Raw genomic sequence first — 20365 nt, forward strand, 5'->3', positions numbered from 1 at the left:
CTACATTGAACTACATTAAAGTAGAAGGTTTAATTTACTTCTGGTTTTTGGTACATTGATCTTTAGGGCTCAAGTTTGACCTCTCAAAATAATAAATATGCATGATTATGTGAACAAGTCACAACTCAGAATGTCATTTGTGAATGACATGTGAATTTGGTTTTTAAATGGATTGCTTATACTTCATTGAATGTTATGAGGGACAATGGAAAAGACGTTTTAAAAGTAGGGTTTGAAGTTAAGAAAATTACATTTTCATTAGACTGGTACAGGAAATCACACATTTATCAACTTGACAAGACAGCCATGCAGTAAAGTGTCTCATTATGTCTTAATTAAAGTGCATGGTCAGCGTACAACTGCCACAATAAGTTAGATGCTAGAAATGTAACGTTTCTGAACCCTGATAATATGGAAAACAATTATCCCGTTTTATTAAGTATAATATTGAGTAATTAACATGATTTCTGCAAGACTGTTGCGAAACGAGACATATATGGCGGCGCAAGTTTTGTTTTCTAATTCTGATGACCTTGCTATTCTCGAGTTCAACCAAAAGAAAAAAAAGTGCAATTGGTACTTCTCTAGCCATGATTCCGTTAATTCACATTGTTATGGAGTAATTAAATTCCAAATTTCTAATTGTTTGCGGCCCGAAAATAATCCAGGTGGACCCTGTTGTGATTTAGAGGCGCAAAAGCAATACAAAATGAAAGCTTTTTACTTAGGAGATTGGATACGCAAAAAAACAATATCCTTTTGGGAGAAATTTGTTGTTGTCGAAGAGAGCAAAATGTATGAAAATAAATTTTCTTGTAATAAATTATATTTACCATTTTACCTTAAATTTAGTTTAAGGTAAAATGCGAGGTAGATTGAGTTTGAGAGAAAATAAGTTCTGAAACCGATTCTAATTTTATGTTCTGAATATGCCTACTTTTAAACTAGTTTTGGGTTTCTGGTCTTTGGAGTTTTTCCCGTAAATCGAATTGGTAACATAGTGCATTCCCCACAATGATTGAAAATTAAACTTTCCTAGGAATCATCGACATCATTTTGATGCGTCTCTCATCTGATTTGTCGTTTCGTCATGGTGAATATCATTTCTTCTGTTTCAGAATTTTAGAGAATGAATTATTCACATCATACATCAAGCCAAGCCGTCCCGGGGTATTTCTTTGAGTTGGGGGGGGGGGGGGGGTGGGGGGGCTGTAGGGCTGAACTCCAACGTCAAGTTCGTCAACGCCGGTTCTAATTTGACCCGACCCTGGGGTGGATCCAGCTAGTTTTGGCTAGCTGTTGGGGTGGGGTGAGAGTGCAGCCTACTACGACCCTTGCATTAAAGGCAATTATTAGTATTGGGACGTATTAAGATCAATTCTCAAAGCTGACATAATTTTATCGGCAAAACCTAATGTTGAATTTACATTATCCTGACCCAAATTTATGAATACATGTACATGTAGTTTCATTGTGGTACCTGCTGCTACATCAGATTCGAACCGGCCAATCTATCCCGCAAGCTCCGAGTCGGTGGAGTGGTAAGCTAGCAGGAGGTCGTGAGGGGTCGGGTAATTAACACACAATCACCTCGGTGAAGGGCAAAACTTATATTGGAAGCTGACATTCGTTGGAAGAACTACTTTATTAATATTTGTGGGCATGCAGTCGCAGTAAAAACCTCTGTGTCTGTGCATTAAATTAAAATTCTCCCTTCTCCCCCCCCCCCCCCCAGCATTTTTTTAAATCGTGGGAGCGGCCCGTTTTTTATTTCGTTTCGGACGGGGCTTTTTTTTCATGGCTTTAATCACACGCCCTCCATAGACGATTTCTGGCCAACCATGATCCACGCGTTTTACGAAGAATGTTAGATTTTAGATGAGACCTAGGCCCTAATTTTGTTTTCCCCCCGTCTTCGTGAAAGATTGAAGCATGTCCGGAGAAGCTGTACTGCATCCGACTGTTTACTGGGCACAAACTGACAAGAAAGTGTCTCTTCGTGTTGACGTCAGCGATGTAACTGTAGGTTTTAATCAACGTCAGACCTAGCCCGACTGCGTCTGGCCGCACAGTACTATCGCAAGCTCTGTAGTACGGCCAGACGCCCGATGCTTCCACAGAGACTGAATTTTGTTGGCCGCCGATGTAGCGATTTTGCTACATCTTTCGATCGCGATTATCTTTTCATCCAGGACACAAATTTCCAAAGTTAAGGTTCGTAGTCGTAGAGCAACTCATACCTTTTCGAAAAAAGGTTGTTTGGTCTCAATATTTTCATCCATCTGGCCACAAGACGAATTTCAGTCATCAGATTCCACAAATATCGTCCCCCATGCGATCCCCCATGCGATTTCAAAATGGCGGCCGCGCTGTAATGTATGCAATATGCAGGCACGCCCTCGCAAACTCATGAATATGCATAAACAGTCTGTGACGTAATGACCTCGTGTTTTTGGACGTGCGTGCGGCGGGGCCGTACGTCCAAAAACACGAGGTCATACGTCACAGACTGTTATGCATATTCATGAGTTTGCGCGGGCGCGCCTGCATATTGCATCATTACAGCGCGGCCGCCATTTTGAAATCGCATGGGGGATCGCATGGGGGGACGATATTTGTGGAATCTGATGACTGAAATTCGTCTTGTGGCCAGATGGATGAAAATATTGAGATCAAACAACGTTTTTTTCGAAAAGGTATGAGTTGCTCTACGACTACGAACCTTAACTTTGGAAATTTGTGTCCTGGATGAAAAGATAATTGCGATCAAAAGATGTAGCAAAATCGCTACATCGGCGGCCAACAAAATTCAGTCTCTGTGGAAGCATCGGGCGTCTGGCCGTACTACAGAGCTTGCGATAGTACTGTACGGCCAGACGCAGTCGGGCTACGTCAGACCCCTTAAAACTACGCGATCCTATTTGTACGCACTCGCCTAGCAATGCAATCCATGCTTAGTTTAATTTGCGCTGGCAACTCGTGCGCGTTGCAAAGTGTTACCTGCGCAGATAATGGAGGTTCGATGATATATCTACTTAGGCCTACTTAGTACTGTCTGTACTTAATTAATACTAAAACTTGTAATTTGTTGATCATAATTCAAACATGTCAAAGGAACATGAGGAAAGAAAGGACATCACCAGTAGTGCACCATGGATAGCCCCACTAGTGTGGCCGTCGGTTAGCCCCATAAATGTGGCCTATTTACTGGACTGCCTCCGTAAACATAGGCCACACATCCACATGTACAAAAATCGTGTCGACGGAGCCAAATTTTGATTTTCACATTTAGGCTTAGTTTGTAGGTTTTTTTTGCTTTAGAAGCATACTCACCCTCTTTATAGGCTAATCAGAAAGTGCTGCCTTTTTCAGATGTATATTTTTCGTGAAATTTCCAGATTCATTTTTACACGTTTGCGTATCAAAATTTCAACATGAAATTTCACAAAAATTAGACATCTGAAAAAGGCAGCACTTTCTGATTAGCCTGTAAAGAGGGTGAGTATGCTTCTAAAGCAAAAAACCCTACAAACTAAGCCTAAATGTGAAAATCAAAATTTGGCTCCGTCGACACGATTTTTGTACATGTGGATGTGTGGCCTATGTTTACGGAGGCAGTCCAGTAAATAGGCCACATTTATGGGGCTAGCCGTCGGTATGCTGCGCTGAACCTTTGGCCACACACCGTGGTACCGCGCGCTACTGAGGACGAAGTTTTCATAAAAATTCAGGGCAGTTTCTTACATTCTCAGTTTCTTACTTTCTTATTAGCTGGAGTTACCCAGCCCTGAGTTTTATCATTGGGTTGTCACCTAGATGACAACCCAATGATAAAACTCAGGGCTGGGTAACTCCAGCTACTTTCTTATGGTTGTATTCTATGATGTCTCACCTGTCACTTCTGGGATGCTTAAAGGTCTAATGATGTTCCATTTTCCGAGATATTCTTCAATCTTTCTGGAGTCCATATGCACTCGTGAAACGTCTGGTGATGGCAGCCATTTTGAATGGGACAAGAGATGACCTCAAGCTGTGACGTCGCGTGTATGCAAATTGCTTGTCGAGCGCGCGAGGGCGCGAGTTGCAAATGCGACGGCTGTTTCCTGTACCATGCATTTATCGTCAGGGGGCCACGTGCACCGATCTCTATTCAGGATCTACGGCACAGAAAACAGCCGTCGCAGAAGTGACAGGTGAGACATCATAGAATACAACCATAAGAAAGTAAGAAACTGAGAATGTAAGAAACTGCCCTGAATTTTTATGAAAACTTCGTCCTCAGTAGCGCGCGGTACCACGGTGTGTGGCCAAAGGTTCAGCGCAGCATACCGACGGCCACACTAGTGGGGCTACACCATGGCTAGGTAGGCCAGCACCCGATTTCACGACGCGCTGCGACGCGTCGCAACTCAAGTTACGACGTGTAACACGTCGCAACTAGCGACGTGTCGTATCTTCCATTTCACTAAAGTTCACTAAATTTTCTTGTAAGTTCCTTGACAACGGCTTAAAACACGTCGCAAGTTACGACGTGTCTAGTGGTCGTCGCAAAATAAGAAGAGTCATTTCTAAGCCAGTTTTATGCCACAAAAATTACATTAACGAGATTATAATACCGAGGCAATGTGTGTAAAGTTGTCAATAGAAAATTCATTGAATGATTATGAATTAGACCGGAATATCAGAGTTGAAATTTCAAAGTAGCTACATGTATACAGTCCAATGAGAGCTTGTTTTCCTTCAAAATTGCATCGCACGGCCGCCATTTTGCTTTACGTTTTAACATTTAAATTTCGAGCTGAGGTCCGACGACCCTTTGTTGAATATCAGACGACTATTTACTGTACGCTATAAAGACATAAAACAGTCACCGAGTTGTGCTATAAATACACCTACGATGCGTCGCACTTACGACGTGTTTAGTGAAATGGATCGCAGGACGTAGAGATACGACGCGTCGCAGCGCTGCGATGCATCGTAAGTTACGAAGAGTTTGATGAAATCGGGTGCAGGAGTCATCAAATTTCAAAGTTGATTTGATAGTTGTAGAATTTACTAAATCTTAAAGAGCTTTCAAAATGCAATTAAACAAATGGTCTCCTAACTTCATGGGGCAAGCAGTTCTGACATTATTGCAATTTAAAAGTTGCCTTAAAATGATGCTCGATTTGGCTGAAATAAATGTGACCTCGTCAGTTGATTATGTGTACAAACGTATGGGAAATTTACACACAAATAACGGCATCCCTGTTTTTGGGAATCCACAACTTTTTTTGGCAATGTGATTTAAATAAACCAAACTTTCTAAGGTCAACTACACCCTGCAATTCTCTTTTATTAATGTTTGGAGCTAAGCGAAAGTATCTCTGTATGTGATACTCCATGTCAAACCTTTTTAAAAAAGGCGGTCACAAAAAAGTAGGTCATTTTGGGCATGAGAATAGCGCCACCAAATTGTCCGTGGCGGTGGTTCAACCTACCATGGCCATATCATGCATTTTTCCCGTTTATAAAATGTTTGCATAGTTTCATTAGGTGTGGCCTGCAAAGTATTGTCACGCCTTTATTTTTCTTTTTAAATATTTGGCAGAATCACTCTATTGATGTTACAGAGGAGAGTCTTCAATTTGAAGGTAGGCTACTTCTGCAAAATGTTTAGATCTATAGGCAATAAAAAACATGTTTGAAAAGCTAGCGGTTAAGAGCACTGGACACATGCAGCGGACTCATGCTCTGGTGTTTCAGAGGCAACAGTGGCGTGGGTTTGAGCCGGGCCTGGAAACTTGTGCCCTTAAGCAAGGCACTTTACCATTATTGCTTCTTCCTTTGGGTGGGACGTAAACCCGGAGGTCCCGTGTGTTGTGAAATCTGGCTGGGGATTTGTTGGGTCATTCACAAACATTTTTAACTACTGGCGCCAGTATTGGAGCAAAGGCTTTGACCCTCAAGGCCAAGGCCAAGGCCAAGGCTTTGACCCTCAAGGCCAAAGCTTTGACCCTCAAGCCTCGAGGCCAAGCAAGGCCAAGGCTTAACCCTCAAGGCCAAGGCCAAGGCCCTGTTTTATGAAATGACCACTGATATAGAACTAATTATAGTCACATGAGTGACACATCATCACGCAAGGGCGGATCCAAAACACAATTTGGGGGGGGGGGGGCAAAGAAATTTTGTGCCCCCCCCCAAAAAGATGGACAGGCAACCAGTGAGGTTGGAGATTGTCACTTAGTGCGGAAATAGTGGAGATTTTGTCACAACAAAAGTGACAATCCCCACATCATGGGCGGGGCAGCCTGGGTTGGGGGGGGGGGGACAGTTGATATGTGCATCACTGTGTGTACAAGTCACACATACTGGCCACTTACCACATAAAGTAATAACTTTCTTTTGACACATTACACCAAAATGTTATTACATTTTAAATGTTTCCAGCGCAAGGCATTGGAGCTGGCGGACTGCATACCTACAGATTCTCACTGGATTTCTACGGACCCGTTAATGAGAAGGTACAAATACTGGGAAAACATTCCTGTAACATGAACAGACATTCACAATGCATTTCACGTGAGGTCTAAAGGGCTTTCCCTGCTGTAGTCTCTTTTCGCCGCTCTCGCTTCCCTTTGACATAGTAATGTGCATTTAAGGGGAGTACTAGGAATCGGGTACCCTATTGAAATAAAACACGGGTACCTGGTTACCCGTAAAAGAAACCCAACCCTGAAATTCAAGTCCCAGAAGTTGTCTGAATAGCTTTATGGCTTTACGGTGTAAACTGCAATGTTTTTGCGAGTGTCATCTGTGATGCGTTAAAGGGAATATACAACATTTGCAAACATCCAAAAATAAAACTACAAGTTTTTACGAAATGCCTTCCTAGGATGTTGATAAATGACAGTCTAAAGCATCCTGTAAAATTATGGCACCTGGTGTGAAGTCATTTTCAAGAAAATGGTGTTTTTGTATACATTTCCAACAGTGGTCGGCCAACCACCGTTGGAAAAACCTAACTATTTTTCAACTACTGCTCCAAATTTACCTTTTTTCAGTCCAAATTTTGTTTGCTATTGGTTACATGTTCATGAACGGGTGCAGGCCAGCTAGAGTGGTTCCCTTACCTTACAATTTTCCGGCATCTATAAATTGATCCATTTCATCTGTAGTGGAGTCAGGGAACCAGACTACTTGAACTTTTTTGTTTTTCTTGGTTTTTCCAGCGTGGTCGAACACAAAACTTCAAACATGTCAGTGTAACTGACCTATTATGCTAACCCCCCAAATAGTTCATTTTTGAAAATTACAGCAAAAGCCAATGATGTACATTCCCTTTAAAATGCACATAAAAGTGAAATCTGTTTTGGTATCTGTGTAGCCTTGTTTTCATTTTGAATATTCCCCACAAATGGCATTCAAAACCTTTCTTTTTCATTGTCTGAAAAGTTACTAAGTACAAAGTTGGTTACGGGTACCCTATCCCATAATCTGGAACTGGTTCCTGACATCAGCAGTCGGTACTCCGGTACCCAGTTCCGATGTACACCCCTACTTTGAAAGTGGATGTTCTCCCGATGATATGTTATTAATTTATGCAAAAACATGCTGACAGGACTCGTTTATACTACGCTGCATCGGGAGTCCTGTTTATTACGTCACGATTTACTATGTTTTGTTTGCTGCCCCCAACGATGACTTTAACACAAATTGCACGTTCGGGTCGAAACAGGACCTGAAAAACAGCTCTCAAAAGTACCTTTTGTACGCATTTCATGACAGACACAATAGTCGTTTTTATTTCATCACACCTTAGGCTACATATACCCGAAAAATGACGGAAATGTCTTCGAGCATTCCACAACCTCTTTAAGTACTTCTCCTGAGATACATGCACAACTGTTTTAAAACCCTTCGGGTGACGGGTTATGAATTGCTAAAGTGACTGGGTCGCACAGAGAGAGTCACTACACAAAACATACATGTAGCACACTGCTGCGGAGGGCAGTGAAGCGTAATAGAATCCACTTGCTTGCCTTGTGCTTTATACCACACAAAAGAATTGTGGAGAGTTTTGAAGTGTTATCCATACTCCACAGAAGATTACCTCAAAGGATGTTGAAGTGTTGACTTCATGGGAAAATTAGTGGATGCGAAACTTGAAGGGTTTTAAAATGCAAAAGACTGTCCGATTTTCACATTTTCAGGAGAGCACCTACCGGATTTCCGACCGCAATGTTGAGATCAACCTTGTCAAGGCAGAGGTCAACGACCCTTGGCCCCGAGTGACCTATAAGAAGCTGAAACCTGCCTGGCTGCGTCTGGACTTTGACAAGTGGACGATGGACGACAGCGAAGAGGATGAACAGCAAACACAAGTGGTCAGTAAAAGGAACTTTATGCATTATTTATCGGGCATGCAACTTTTCCTTGGATCCGCTGATTTCCTGGTTTTGTATAACTTATGTTTGCCGTTACAAATTAAAAAATACTGTACATAGTCTTGTCTGGTTTGGAGTTTCTTCGTTTTTTTTCTAAATTCCTACTTGCATGTCTGATTTATCCACCCTGTCTTTCTGTTTTGTATTTAAAGCTTGTTGTGTTGTTGTTTTTTCCATCTTCTAAAAGGAAATTTAATGTTGCTCTTTTTCTTGATTTGTACATCATATTTTTTTTTCAAACTCCCTTCTAAAATTGTTCAGCATGAATTTCATTAATATGTCATGCCTTCTGTTTTCATGAAATTCCTTCTGAAATTCTGCATGAAGTGCCCCCGAACTTTTTCATTTAGCGTTCCTGCTACAGGCCTGTGGCCAGCCTGGTTTGAGAGGTCAAATTTGTCATAAGTGGACTCTATTTTTGGCCTGGACTTTTGGAATGCTTACGGTGCAAATGTGCAAAGCAAGAAATCTAAACATGCTCACAGCACATGGAAAACCATGAGCTAGTGAAAAGTACTTGAAACTTAATTTTGACAGTTATAAAGATAAGAAATTAATGCTCCACCGCTCCCTCACTCCCCCCCCCTTCCCCCTTGTCCCTTGCCCCTCCCCACACTTCCCCTTCCCAAGAGCCAGTGTGATCATAGCACAATGGCACAGAATGCCCTAGATGGGACAGAATATGCTACTTCACATGTTCATGCACTGTGATTGCTTGTTCGTGATAGCAAAATTACAAGTGTGATGAAGAAATCTTTTGCTTCAGTAACATATTTATTAATGTGTGGTCTGTTGTTAAAGTTCCTGCTTCCTGAATAGTCACCAACAGTAAAAAAATCAATCCTGTTCCCCTTCCATGCCTTGATACACAGGCTAGTCCCCAACAGTCAGATCACTAGTTTTGTAACCAATATGACTAGTCGAATTCCATCAACAGACAAAAGAAAGCAACTGGTAGGTACAGCCGGCTTACCAATCACCTACAGTCAAAGCATAGCTATATCAAGTTACATAAACAGTCGCAGCCAGTCAATCCTGCTTAATATGTAAACAGGGAGCTCTTAAGGCCAAAAAATAATAGTTCTGCTTCCGGTCACCCTACCTACCCTATTTTGACAGCCCGTATCCTAATTTTATTTGGGAAAAATGAGGGGAAAAAAACTCGAAACCATCAATTACTACCTTTTACCCTTGACTACACGCAGACAACTACATATGATCAACACAAAAAAAAATGCAAAAAAAAAAAATTAAAAAAATCCCTTCCTACCTACCCTATTTTCAAAAGCCATGTAATCGGAAGCAGAAATTATTATTTTTTTTGGCCTAGCCTTTAGAAACGGTCACATGATTGATTTTGACTGCTGGGGTGGCTTTGTTGAATTTGTCAGCCTGAGAGGGACGTTTGTCCATTATCAGCAGCCAGCCCCCTTGTTCATTTTTTTTTCACAACTGGAAAAAAGAGGGTGTGTTTCTTTCAGCCAAACAGTGCAAGCATTTCCTATTAAGCATTTGCAGATGATTGCCAGACATTGGCATTGCAATGTCTGTGTTGTTCGTGGGAGTGGGGCATACTTCTGTATTGCACAGATGACGCCAACTTTTGTCCAGGGTACATGGGATCAATGGTCAAAAGACTTGCGTAGATTACAGGGACCAAATTCCATGACAAAAATGATAAGGCAGATTGTTTTAAGATAAGATCAACCTTTGTATGTATTATGTACTTTTAAGCAAATGCACACTATACTATAGTGTTCATGTTACGTACATGTACATGTACAGTACATGTACATTTCTACAGCAACATATTTACACTGTTTTATGGCTATACGTAAGTTGTCTTAAGAAAAACCTAACATTGCTTGATTCAATTCAGTTGCAGGTACTCAAAACAAAATGTTTCTGTTGTATATGTGTACCTACATGTACCTTTGATTTGTATACAAATTTCATGCACATTTTATGACATGATTTGATTTGTGTGTGTGCATTCCTCAGCCTTTGTGTTGTTCATTATAAAAATCACTAATTACTATTGATACGGGGAAAAAAAGAGATATTAATTTAAATATGTATTCAAACCTATAAATTGATGGTTGTAGTACCATGTAAGGGTATAGTACCTCTTCTATCTTTTTAATCAATTTTTATTTGTTCAAAATTAATAGATCAATTTTTTTTCCAGGTGGGGGGGGGGGGGAGACCAGACACCATCTGACTGGGTGCTGTTCAAACCAGAAGAGACTGGATAGCATCAGACTATAGGTGGCACTATTCATTGCGGCTTAAATGCCAGCAAACATAACATTAAAGGCCAGAATGATTTTTCGTAAAAGTACAAATTAATGGGGGGGGGGGGGAGGGAGGAGGTGTGACATCAACACCCTCCCCACCTCGACCCCGACTCCACTCCCAGCCACCACAACAGCGATGCCCTTGAGTGTCCCTGACATTTGATAGTATAACGATATTTTACTACATAAGTTCTTGACTCTATTTCTGTAGCTTGAGCAACGTGAGCAGCTGAAACGCATTGAGAAAGACATCATGGAGGCCCAAGAAAAAGGTGAGTAGTGTCAACACACACAGAGGAAAATGTTCCCAATAAAATCAAAGCGGCGTGAACAGTTAATATTGTCAATGTCACAGAGGACAAACAGCTAAATAGAAACTTTCCTTTGGACTATTTTCTGCAGTGACCTATGTTAAAAAGGTGTTAGCAATAAGGCAAACACTGCCTCAGCAAACTGCCTCAGCAAACTGCCTCAGTTGTTGTTGCATATTCCAGGAAATTCAAATTGCTATACATTTGTAGTACCTAAAAACGAATCAGTACGTGCATGGGGACTCTCCTTTTCTTTCATTTTGTGTTATTTTTTTCTACAAAGGGGAATGGTCATTTGGGCTCGAATGAACAAATACTAAGTGGGGTAAAGTCTGTCACGAGCCAATGGGGCCCATCGGGCCAGCGTTTATAGCCAGTTTCCTTGGCAGGAAACAACTGAGAATATTTCTGTTCACCCTGGATGGGATGCCAGTCCATCGCAGGTTACTCCCCAGCTAATGCCGGTACCCATTCATACTCCTGGGTGGAGAGAGGCAAGTGGGGGAGAAGCTGCTTGCCCAAGGCCACAAGCTGGATTCGAACCCCTGAATCTCTGATCATGAGTCACGAACCCTAACAACTAGGCCATACACCCCCATGACCAAATAGCATCAGCGTAACAGTGATGATTATGTGAGCCGTTGTTTTGTGGTTTCAAGGTGGAGTAGATATTTCATGGAGTCAAGTCTGTTATTTTATGTTTGATTTCTAGCATACGCAGACTTGAAGAGAGGTTACTTGTTCATCTATAACTTGGTCCAGTTCATCGGCTACAGTTACATTGTTATCCTGCTTTTCTCCTGGTTTATTCTCTATGGCAAATGTAAGTGGAAACATTATGCATGTCATTGCCTTCATTTTGCATAAAATTCACAAAATTATTAAGCATTCTTGCAGAATGAGACAGAACTGGGCAGAGGTCAAAATGAGGGCCTGCGGGTATTAGGAAAGAGAATAAAATCCTCCATACAAAACTGCACTTTTTGTTTACAATTGGTTACACATTAATGAAAGGGTGCAAGCAAGCTAGTCTGGTTCCCTGACGACTATAAATTGCTCTGTTTTGTTTGAAGTAGAGTCAGGGAGCCGGACCACAAGAGCATCGTTTTGTTTCTGGGTTTTACCAGCATCCATGAACAAAAAACTTGCTGTAGAATACTAACCCCCACATCTGGTATTTTCTGAAAATTACAGCAAAGCAAATATCGTATATTACCTTTAAATATCTTGGACGAGGATAATAAAAGCAGTTGAGGTGGCTGGTTTATGTATTTTTGTAATTTCTATTTAGTCACAAAACAGTCATTGAATCACCTCTGCCCGCCATTTTGAAATGCTTGAAAACAGTTTTGTCTGAAGTTCTTCAGAATCCTGCGGCAACTCTAAAAATCCTGTCACAGGTCAATTAGCAATTCATAGTGCTTCAGGTTCGAGGCTGTGAGAGTCATGTTGATAAAACCTTGATAAGTTGAGTAATGTCAGGCTCCACCGTGATCACAATTTGAGTCACTACACCGTAACTTATGCCACCTTTAATTTATTGCAGAAGCTACGCCATAATTTTTAAGACTTAAGCACTACAAACATTTTGTGAAATATGTCATAAGTGAAATGTTGGGCAGGGTGGAATGTTGCACAACTTATGCAATAAACTGTGGCACAAGTGGAGTTATCCATTGTGTAAAGTTTGGTGAAATTGGCTGCTGTTTATAGTTTGCTGTTGTCTTTTTGTTTATCCATTTCCTAGCTGAGATGCTTCTCGCATTTGAGAAGTCCTTTTATCCTCTCGGTGTGTGTCAGCTGCTGGCGCTACTGGAGATTGTTCATCCTCTGACAGGCCTCGTCAAAACGGGTGTGGCTGCTCCATTTATGCAGGTGTGGCCATAAACAGTGATGGTGTTAGAGTCTTACTTGATATCAATCACAAGTCACTTACAAGTCCTCGCAAGTCTAGCACAAGTCCTCACAAGTCCATACAAGTCCTCACAAGTCCATACAAGTCCTCACAAGTCCATATAAGTCCTCACAAGTCCATATAAGTCCTCACAAGTCCATACAAGTCCTCACAAGTCCTTACAAGTCCATACATACAAGTCCTCACAAGTCCATATACATATCAAGTCCATATACATACATATCCATATCACAAGTCCTCATAAGTCCTCACAAGTCCATACAAGTCCTCACAAGTCCATACAAGTCCTCATAAGTCCTCACAAGTCCATACAAGTCCTCACAAGTCCATATAAGTCCTCACAAGTCTATACAAGTCCTCACAAGTCCTCACAGGTCATCCTGTCCAATGTCAATTCCCAAGCTATTTAAACCAACTGTGAATGTTAAGGCATTCATTTGTAGTTGTTAGTGCCTTGTTAGTTGTTACTGAACATGCAAATTGGCTTACGACCAAACTTAATAATAAAACTTCAATTTAGTAAGCGCAAACTTTATTTTAAAATATATGCAGAAATTAAAATTAGGTATATTAAACAAGTGTTGATTCAAAATACATTAAAATCACCAGATACATAAAAATCACCAGATACATTAAAATTATAAAGTTGTGATCCATGTCAAGTACCTTGACTACAACACTGGTCATTAGTTTTTGTTAATTCGTTTTATATTAGTATTCTGTCTAGATAAGGGGTCTTCTTATTTCATTGACAACCTGATACCATAACAAATTTGGCCCCAACTTCCACAGAATTTATGCTACAAGTGATAGGAATATACTACTAAAGTATGTTGTTATGAAGTACTAAGTGCCACAGAATACTAGTTAATTTGTTGGGGTGAAGTACCAAATGCTAAAAACCCACTACAAATACTGGACAATAATTGGCTAGAGTACTGCATACTAGAAATTACTGTTAGTAATGTTTTGTAGCTTTAGGGGAGGTTAGGACTGCATAGTGAGTGCATGCCTGTTACGCCATACATTAATGTATGTCACTTTTTGACCGGTTTGCCCCAGTCTTCCATATATGGTTGCCGATATACGAACGATCTACATCACGCGCTGCATCAAGATTTGATGCCAAATCAATTTTGGGGTATGACAACAAACTTGCCAACAGATCACCCTGTGCTCAAAGGTAGCCAGGAATTAAGTCTGTTGGGGAGGGGGGGGGGGGGGGGGAATTGAAACCATGTGACTTACAGACGCAGTCTTCAAACTTGATGTTATTTGACACCATCGGACAATAAGTAGCGTTATTTGTTTCTTTATATGGGGTGCTGGCGCTTGCATTTAAAAAAAAAAAAGGCAAAACGTGCGAGGGGTGGTGCAGCCGCACTTGAACCAGACACATGTTCTTCACATAATACTCTTGTGATGGTCCACATCGTACCATCTAATTCTATGTACTATTGAGTTTCTTGAAAATGAAGGTCAGTGATTTTGATATCATTGTTTTGTTAAAGGTCATAGGTCGCGACCTTCTGCTGTTCATGGTTATCATGCCTAATGAAGACATCCATGGGGAACCCATTGTGTGCTATCTGTTTCTGATATGGAGCACCATAGAGGTCGTGAGGTAAGTTGGCAAGATTCAGGCTTTATTCAATAATTAATGGAAAAATACAGGATATAAAAAAAATTCATCCATGAGTCTGTGAATATATCAGGAGGATTGCATGTTTCGTGTTATTACTATTCAAGTGCTAGAGGATCAGACAAAGTTCTTCAGAATTCCACAAGATACAATTGGCGTGGGCAAAATTTGGCAAGTCAGGCCTAAGTGCGCACATGTCAGGCCTATCTGAGATATTTGGTTGCACTGTCATTACTTTGATAGGTCATTACTGGGGTGGGGATTAATGGATTGTTCTTTTGTTAAACTCATTAGCACTTGTACTTCATTGTATTAAAATTGTATTACATTGTATTGATTCCATGAAGAAGCCATCAAACCAGAGTGGTTTGGGGCAGTACATGGACTAATGGGTTAACAGCTCCTTGCACATTGTGTTATTGGTGTGCCGTGACATTCTGGTCTGGAGCATTGAGCTCATGGTCTGTGGGTAATTCTGCAGGTTGCAGGTTTGACTCCAGCCTGAGGTTATGGTGCAGTGCCCTTGGGCAAGGCACTTTGTCACTCATTGCTTCTCTCCACCCAGGAGTAAATGGGTACCTTTGAGGGCAGAGATGGTTATAGGTCTCGTTCAAATGGCGTCATTTCCTATAGACATCATGTGCATTGGCATTTTCAGTGTCAACTTGCACAACGCGCATCGGCTGCGTTGTATTTCGAACACATTTCGAGCAACAAGCGCGCGTGTTTGGAACATTTTCAATACTACGCAATGCGTGCTTGATTGCGTAAAATACGCAGTTGCAGTTCTCCTACAGAGATGGCCGTGATTGATGTTAGCTACTTTTTGCCAAAATGGCAGCACCCAGCTGTGTACTCCCCAGGGAGCTGAGATTGTCTTTGGAACGTTGCATTGTTCCAGTGAGCAGGGGTAATGATGATGTAGCCTGCTCCTTGAGCATCGATAATAGTGGATGATTATAATTGTGATACCTCAAAAATAATGTGCCTTGTAGTTGCTGGTTTTACTGTAGGGCAATTCCTTAAATTCGGAAGTACATGTCAGACATTTTTATGAGCTGCTGTTGGAAAAGTGAATGTTATACAGGGTGAGTCCAAAAAGCGGAACCCAAACCCCCAAAAATATATTTCATATTTAAAAAAATATGTAGCACCAAAAATAATAACGATTGGAAAGCCAATTTCAGAAACTACTTTTAGATTAAAAAAATTACTGAAATTGTTCAATCTGTTAAAGAATATCACCATTTAAACGCAATGACCCTAAAACCTGTTTCCTAAAAAAAATGCCATTTATTGTGTGTTCTGACTGTTTGGAACAACAAAGAAAATGACACAGAATACTTGTTTCAACAACTGTCAACAACTGTAGTACACAATATCTTTATTTACAACCCTACTTAGGCAATAGATATGATTTATAAAATCCACTTTTTTTGCAAAAGATGGGTCTTCAAAACGACTTTGTTGAATATTTTCAACTTTTAAACTGAGGTTTTATCGCGGGTGATGTTTGAAGACAATTGCGATGACGATTCATGAAATCGCATTTTTGGACGAAAGAGGTTTTAGGGTCATTGTGTTTAAAATGGTGATATGCTTTGAATGAATTGAGCATTTTAAGTAATTTTTTCATCTAAAAGTAGTTTATGAAATTGGCTTTCCAGTCTTTATTATTTTTGGTGCTACATATTTTTTTAAATATGAATTATATTTTTTGAGGTTCAGGTTTTCCATTTTTTTTTACTCACCCTGTTCATCACTATTATGTGACATCTAATGAGTAGAAAACAATTAAAGACCAAACTAAGGTACCACCACCTTAACGACCTTGTACATCACGTGGTCCGACGTTATCCATATGTGCAGTCGGGGGGGGGGGGGGGGGGGGGGCTTAATGAATTGGTATATTATCAATACAGAAAATGAGTATGTCTGTTTTGATAATTTTGATTTCAGATACCCATTCTACATATGCGCAACTTTGAACTATGACAGTGAGGTCATATCATGGCTGCGATACACCATGTGGATGCCACTGTACCCGCTTGGATTATTGTCGGAAGGTATAATGTCATATAGGTCATTTAGGTCATTTGTCATGTCAACTAACCCTTACTCTCTGAGGGTAGTTTACTGCATGTCAGTTGGTTATGCCAATGCCCTCCAGCTGCAGTTTATTGGCAGATAGTTTGTCTTAACAGTGAAGGCTCCAATTGGCAGGAGTTGGAGGCCCTGGAGGGTGCCTGATACTGACCAGCTGGGGGCACTCACTTTGTTATCAGAGGACTCTCATTGTTCTCTGTGGCATGTATTGGAGTGCCTGTCCAGTTACCCTTGAAATGACATGGCAGATATTGGAGGGCCATGCAAAAAACATAGGAGATTTTCTTGAGGCACATATTGGCATGCGTTGGAGGGTCTAGTAGGGTAAGGGTTAAAGGTCATACAGATCAAGAAATCAGAGAGTCACAGAACCTTTTTTTTTAGATGTTATTCTGTTGATGTCGCTTCAACGCCCTAGTCTGAGTGTATGTAGTCAAGTCCATCACAAGTCAATCAGGCCTCGTCCAATGACACGTCAACTCACTGTATTCAAATGAACTATAACAAAGGCATTGTTTGGGCGACTATCGTCAGCGTCATGCGACAACCCTTCAGCAGAGATGTGTCCAACTCAAAACAAATTGCAAACACAAAGGTGCGCTGCAGTTGCAAAATCCCTTCCCACCCTACACTGAGACAACCTGCTTTTGTGTACATGTACTGGAATTCACCGAGCGAAAGTAGAATCCATTTTTGAGGTGGTTGCCACGCTGACGCTCATGTAGCCTTTAGTCAAGTCCCATTCGCCTATACCTGGACCATCCGGACACGTAACGTACCCTGGATGCTGGCACGTAAAAAGACTAGCACGAGCGGCGAGCTGCGAGGGCCTTTACTATCTCGTGACACTAATCACTTATTCATTTATTCACGTAATATAAATCAAGCAATATAAACCAATCATCTAACGGTGGTTTGCGGTTACCATCAACTGCACGCGGGCCATGGCGCGCGTGCTGTCTGGCGCCAGACGATGGCTGATTTACGATAGTAATTCTGCATTTTCATTGGTCAATTCACAACGGGTAATGCATTATGCATGTCTACCAAATTGGTAGACAAATGTAAAAAAAAAAATAAGCGTTCTCCATGAGATGGTAAAGGCCCTCGCGGCTACGCCGCTCGTCCTAGTCTTTTTACGTGTCAGCATCCGGGGTGCATCACGTGTCCGGGTAAGCGCGTGGGACTTCACTAAAGGCAAACGCTCATGTCGCATGCGTTCCTAAAGACGAGGCGCATGCACATTTTGGTATTAAAAAGCCTTTTGGTCGAGGGAACCCGGAGTGTGTACTTCCTGAGTGCAACTCGTACGAGCATGGCGCCACAGCAGAAAATGGCTGTCGCCTATACAAACAGCCATTGTTTTCAATATCGAAGGACAAATTTAAGGGACTAGTGTGGAAATGGCGGGGGGGGGGGGGGGAAGTTGGGGGGGGGGCAACTGCCCTGCCCCCTCCCTCCCAACGCTGCCTAACCCCTACAAGTTCCCAATTTGAACAGTTGTGAAGACATTCCGACTTTTAAGGATTTATCATCACCAACCAACCACAGAACTTATTTGTCCCTTTTGTTGGCTCATAAAGTTTTCCACTTGTTCTCTGAACATTCGAAATTCAAAATCTAACATGAAATCATTGATCCCATGCTCACCCATATGGTGCGTCTGTCACTTTATTGCTATAAACTGGCATTGTTTTTACATTGCAACATTATATTTTCTGTTTGCAGCCATAGTGACGTTCATCGCAATCCCGTATTTCAGGGACACTGGCATGTTTTCTCTGACTCTGCCCAACTCGGTCAACATGGCTTTCAGTTTTGAATATTACCTGTATGTACATCTAGGGTTTATTGCTACAGGTGAGTAGGTATTGCTCCCGTTTTTAACAGAATACTGTATGATGGTAGAATTTCCAAATGATAAATCTTGCCACTTAAACTGGGAGGATAATACTGGAGTCTTATATAGCGCATGTATCTACCAACAATTAGGGACTCAAGGCGTTGGAAATAATGTCTATTATTAATAGCAGGTAAATGAAGTTTATGAGAAATATGAGACCCATTATGTAGCACCTTTATAAGGGTATACAAGGTGCTGCGGCGCATATTGCAGCCACTGCCAGAAACACGGGGGCAAACCCGTTCTCTTAGCGATAAGTGTTACTAGTTCTTTGACTTGCATTACACAACACACGGGACCTACGGCTCTGCATCCCTTCCGAAGGACGAAGCCATAGTGGTAAAGTGCCTTGCTCAAGAGCACAAGCACCATGTTCCCATGGTCAGGATTCGAACCCATGCACCACGGCACACGAGTCGAACACCGTAACCATTGGACCACAGCACCCCACTGTGGTAAAACTGTTCCGTAGGTAAATGTGACAACTGTTCTAACTAAACGGATATGGATTGTTTATTTTCATTTGATGTTTCATTCAAAAGTGAATAACTTTGATATTTTTAGGAAAATAGCAATATGAAAAAACGAATCGTTTTTGGAGGAGAAACTTAAAATAGCATTGGAATGCGTCTTTAAAGGGCACAAATTCACCACAGGTACTTTGCTATTCTAAGATTGATTTTGGAGGTTTTTTGTCTTTTTCTCAAGGTGGGCCCTTTCTGCTGAGTCACATGTGGAGGCAACGCAAGAAACGTCTCGGCTCACAGAAGAAAAAGGTCAAAAGTCAGTGAAGAAACTGGCTACTAGCGATTGACGAAATAGTTCAAAATCATAATTTTTAAACGAGTGTCTAACTTTTGTAAAATTTGAAGAGGAACAAAAACTCATTGGCAGTTCGAAATGTTGTATTAAGTCACAAACATGTGTGTGACATAGCATTTCATTTCAACAAATTGAGTTGTTTTAATGAAAAAGGTGTTTGTACAAGTACTGAGATTAAATTAAGATGCATGCTTCATTGCCAAATTTATTCAAGCAGTTTGTTGATACATTTCTAATGAAGACATTCAAATAGACAAAAAGATCTCTTAAATATTTTAACTCTGGCAGGGACGGATCTAGCTTTCAGGAAACTGGGGGTTGATATGGGGGGGGGGGGGGTGAGTGAAGGCCTAAACTGTGGGCAAAACACAGAACTGAAATTGACATCAATACCAAAAGATTTCCATCGTACAAGATACAGTTCTTTTTTGGGGGCCCTAATTCAAAAAGTCATCAATATTTAGGTGTTTTAAAAATAAATTCAGAGTATTTGTTTTGATTCCTTCAATTGAATGTTGAATTTGATTAATTCCAAGCTGTGCTTCCTTTTGCAAAAAGAAACAGCAAAAAGATGACCCCGTTATTAAAATGATTCTGTTGCCAGTGTATTGTGCTTGCTCTGGATGATTTTTAACATGTTGTTGGTAAATTTATACCTTTTTTAATTCGCAATCTTGAAGGTTTTTTGTGAAGTTGGTTATTCCTCGGTTCAATTTTGATGCACACTCGTCTCCTGTTTCCCTGTGAAAACACAATTTAAGTACTGTTACGTTCATAAATACTTAATACGGGTGGGCATGTATATTTCCCCCACCAGTAAAAAGGCCTTGACTGTAACCTGGGTGTCAAATTCACTTTCGCTTTCAACCATATTGTGAGACCATTTCCCCGAATCCCGAACATTACCAATTTGGGGGGAAAACCCGTATCCTGACAATATTGA

At 41.0% G+C, this 20365-nt stretch overlaps 1 protein-coding gene across 1 annotated transcript; it reads left to right on the plus strand.

The window, feature by feature from the left end:
- The first annotated feature begins 1807 nt into the window (after positions 1–1807).
- On the plus strand, positions 1808–20046 carry LOC119745989 (very-long-chain (3R)-3-hydroxyacyl-CoA dehydratase-like). The gene is made up of 11 exons (XM_038222730.1): positions 1808–2022; positions 5591–5633; positions 6430–6503; positions 8193–8366; positions 10935–10995; positions 11747–11857; positions 12782–12909; positions 14461–14573; positions 16551–16657; positions 18426–18557; positions 19309–20046. The coding sequence occupies exons 1-11, from the start codon at positions 1933–1935 to the stop codon at positions 19389–19391; spliced, it is 1116 nt and encodes a 371-aa protein (XP_038078658.1). The 5' UTR covers positions 1808–1932; the 3' UTR covers positions 19392–20046.
- Positions 20047–20365: the final 319 nt, after the last annotated feature.

Source organism: Patiria miniata, unplaced genomic scaffold, assembly GCF_015706575.1.
Source record: "Patiria miniata isolate m_02_andy unplaced genomic scaffold, ASM1570657v1 HiC_scaffold_7, whole genome shotgun sequence".
In the NCBI taxonomy this organism is placed as follows: Eukaryota; Metazoa; Echinodermata; class Asteroidea; order Valvatida; family Asterinidae; genus Patiria; species Patiria miniata.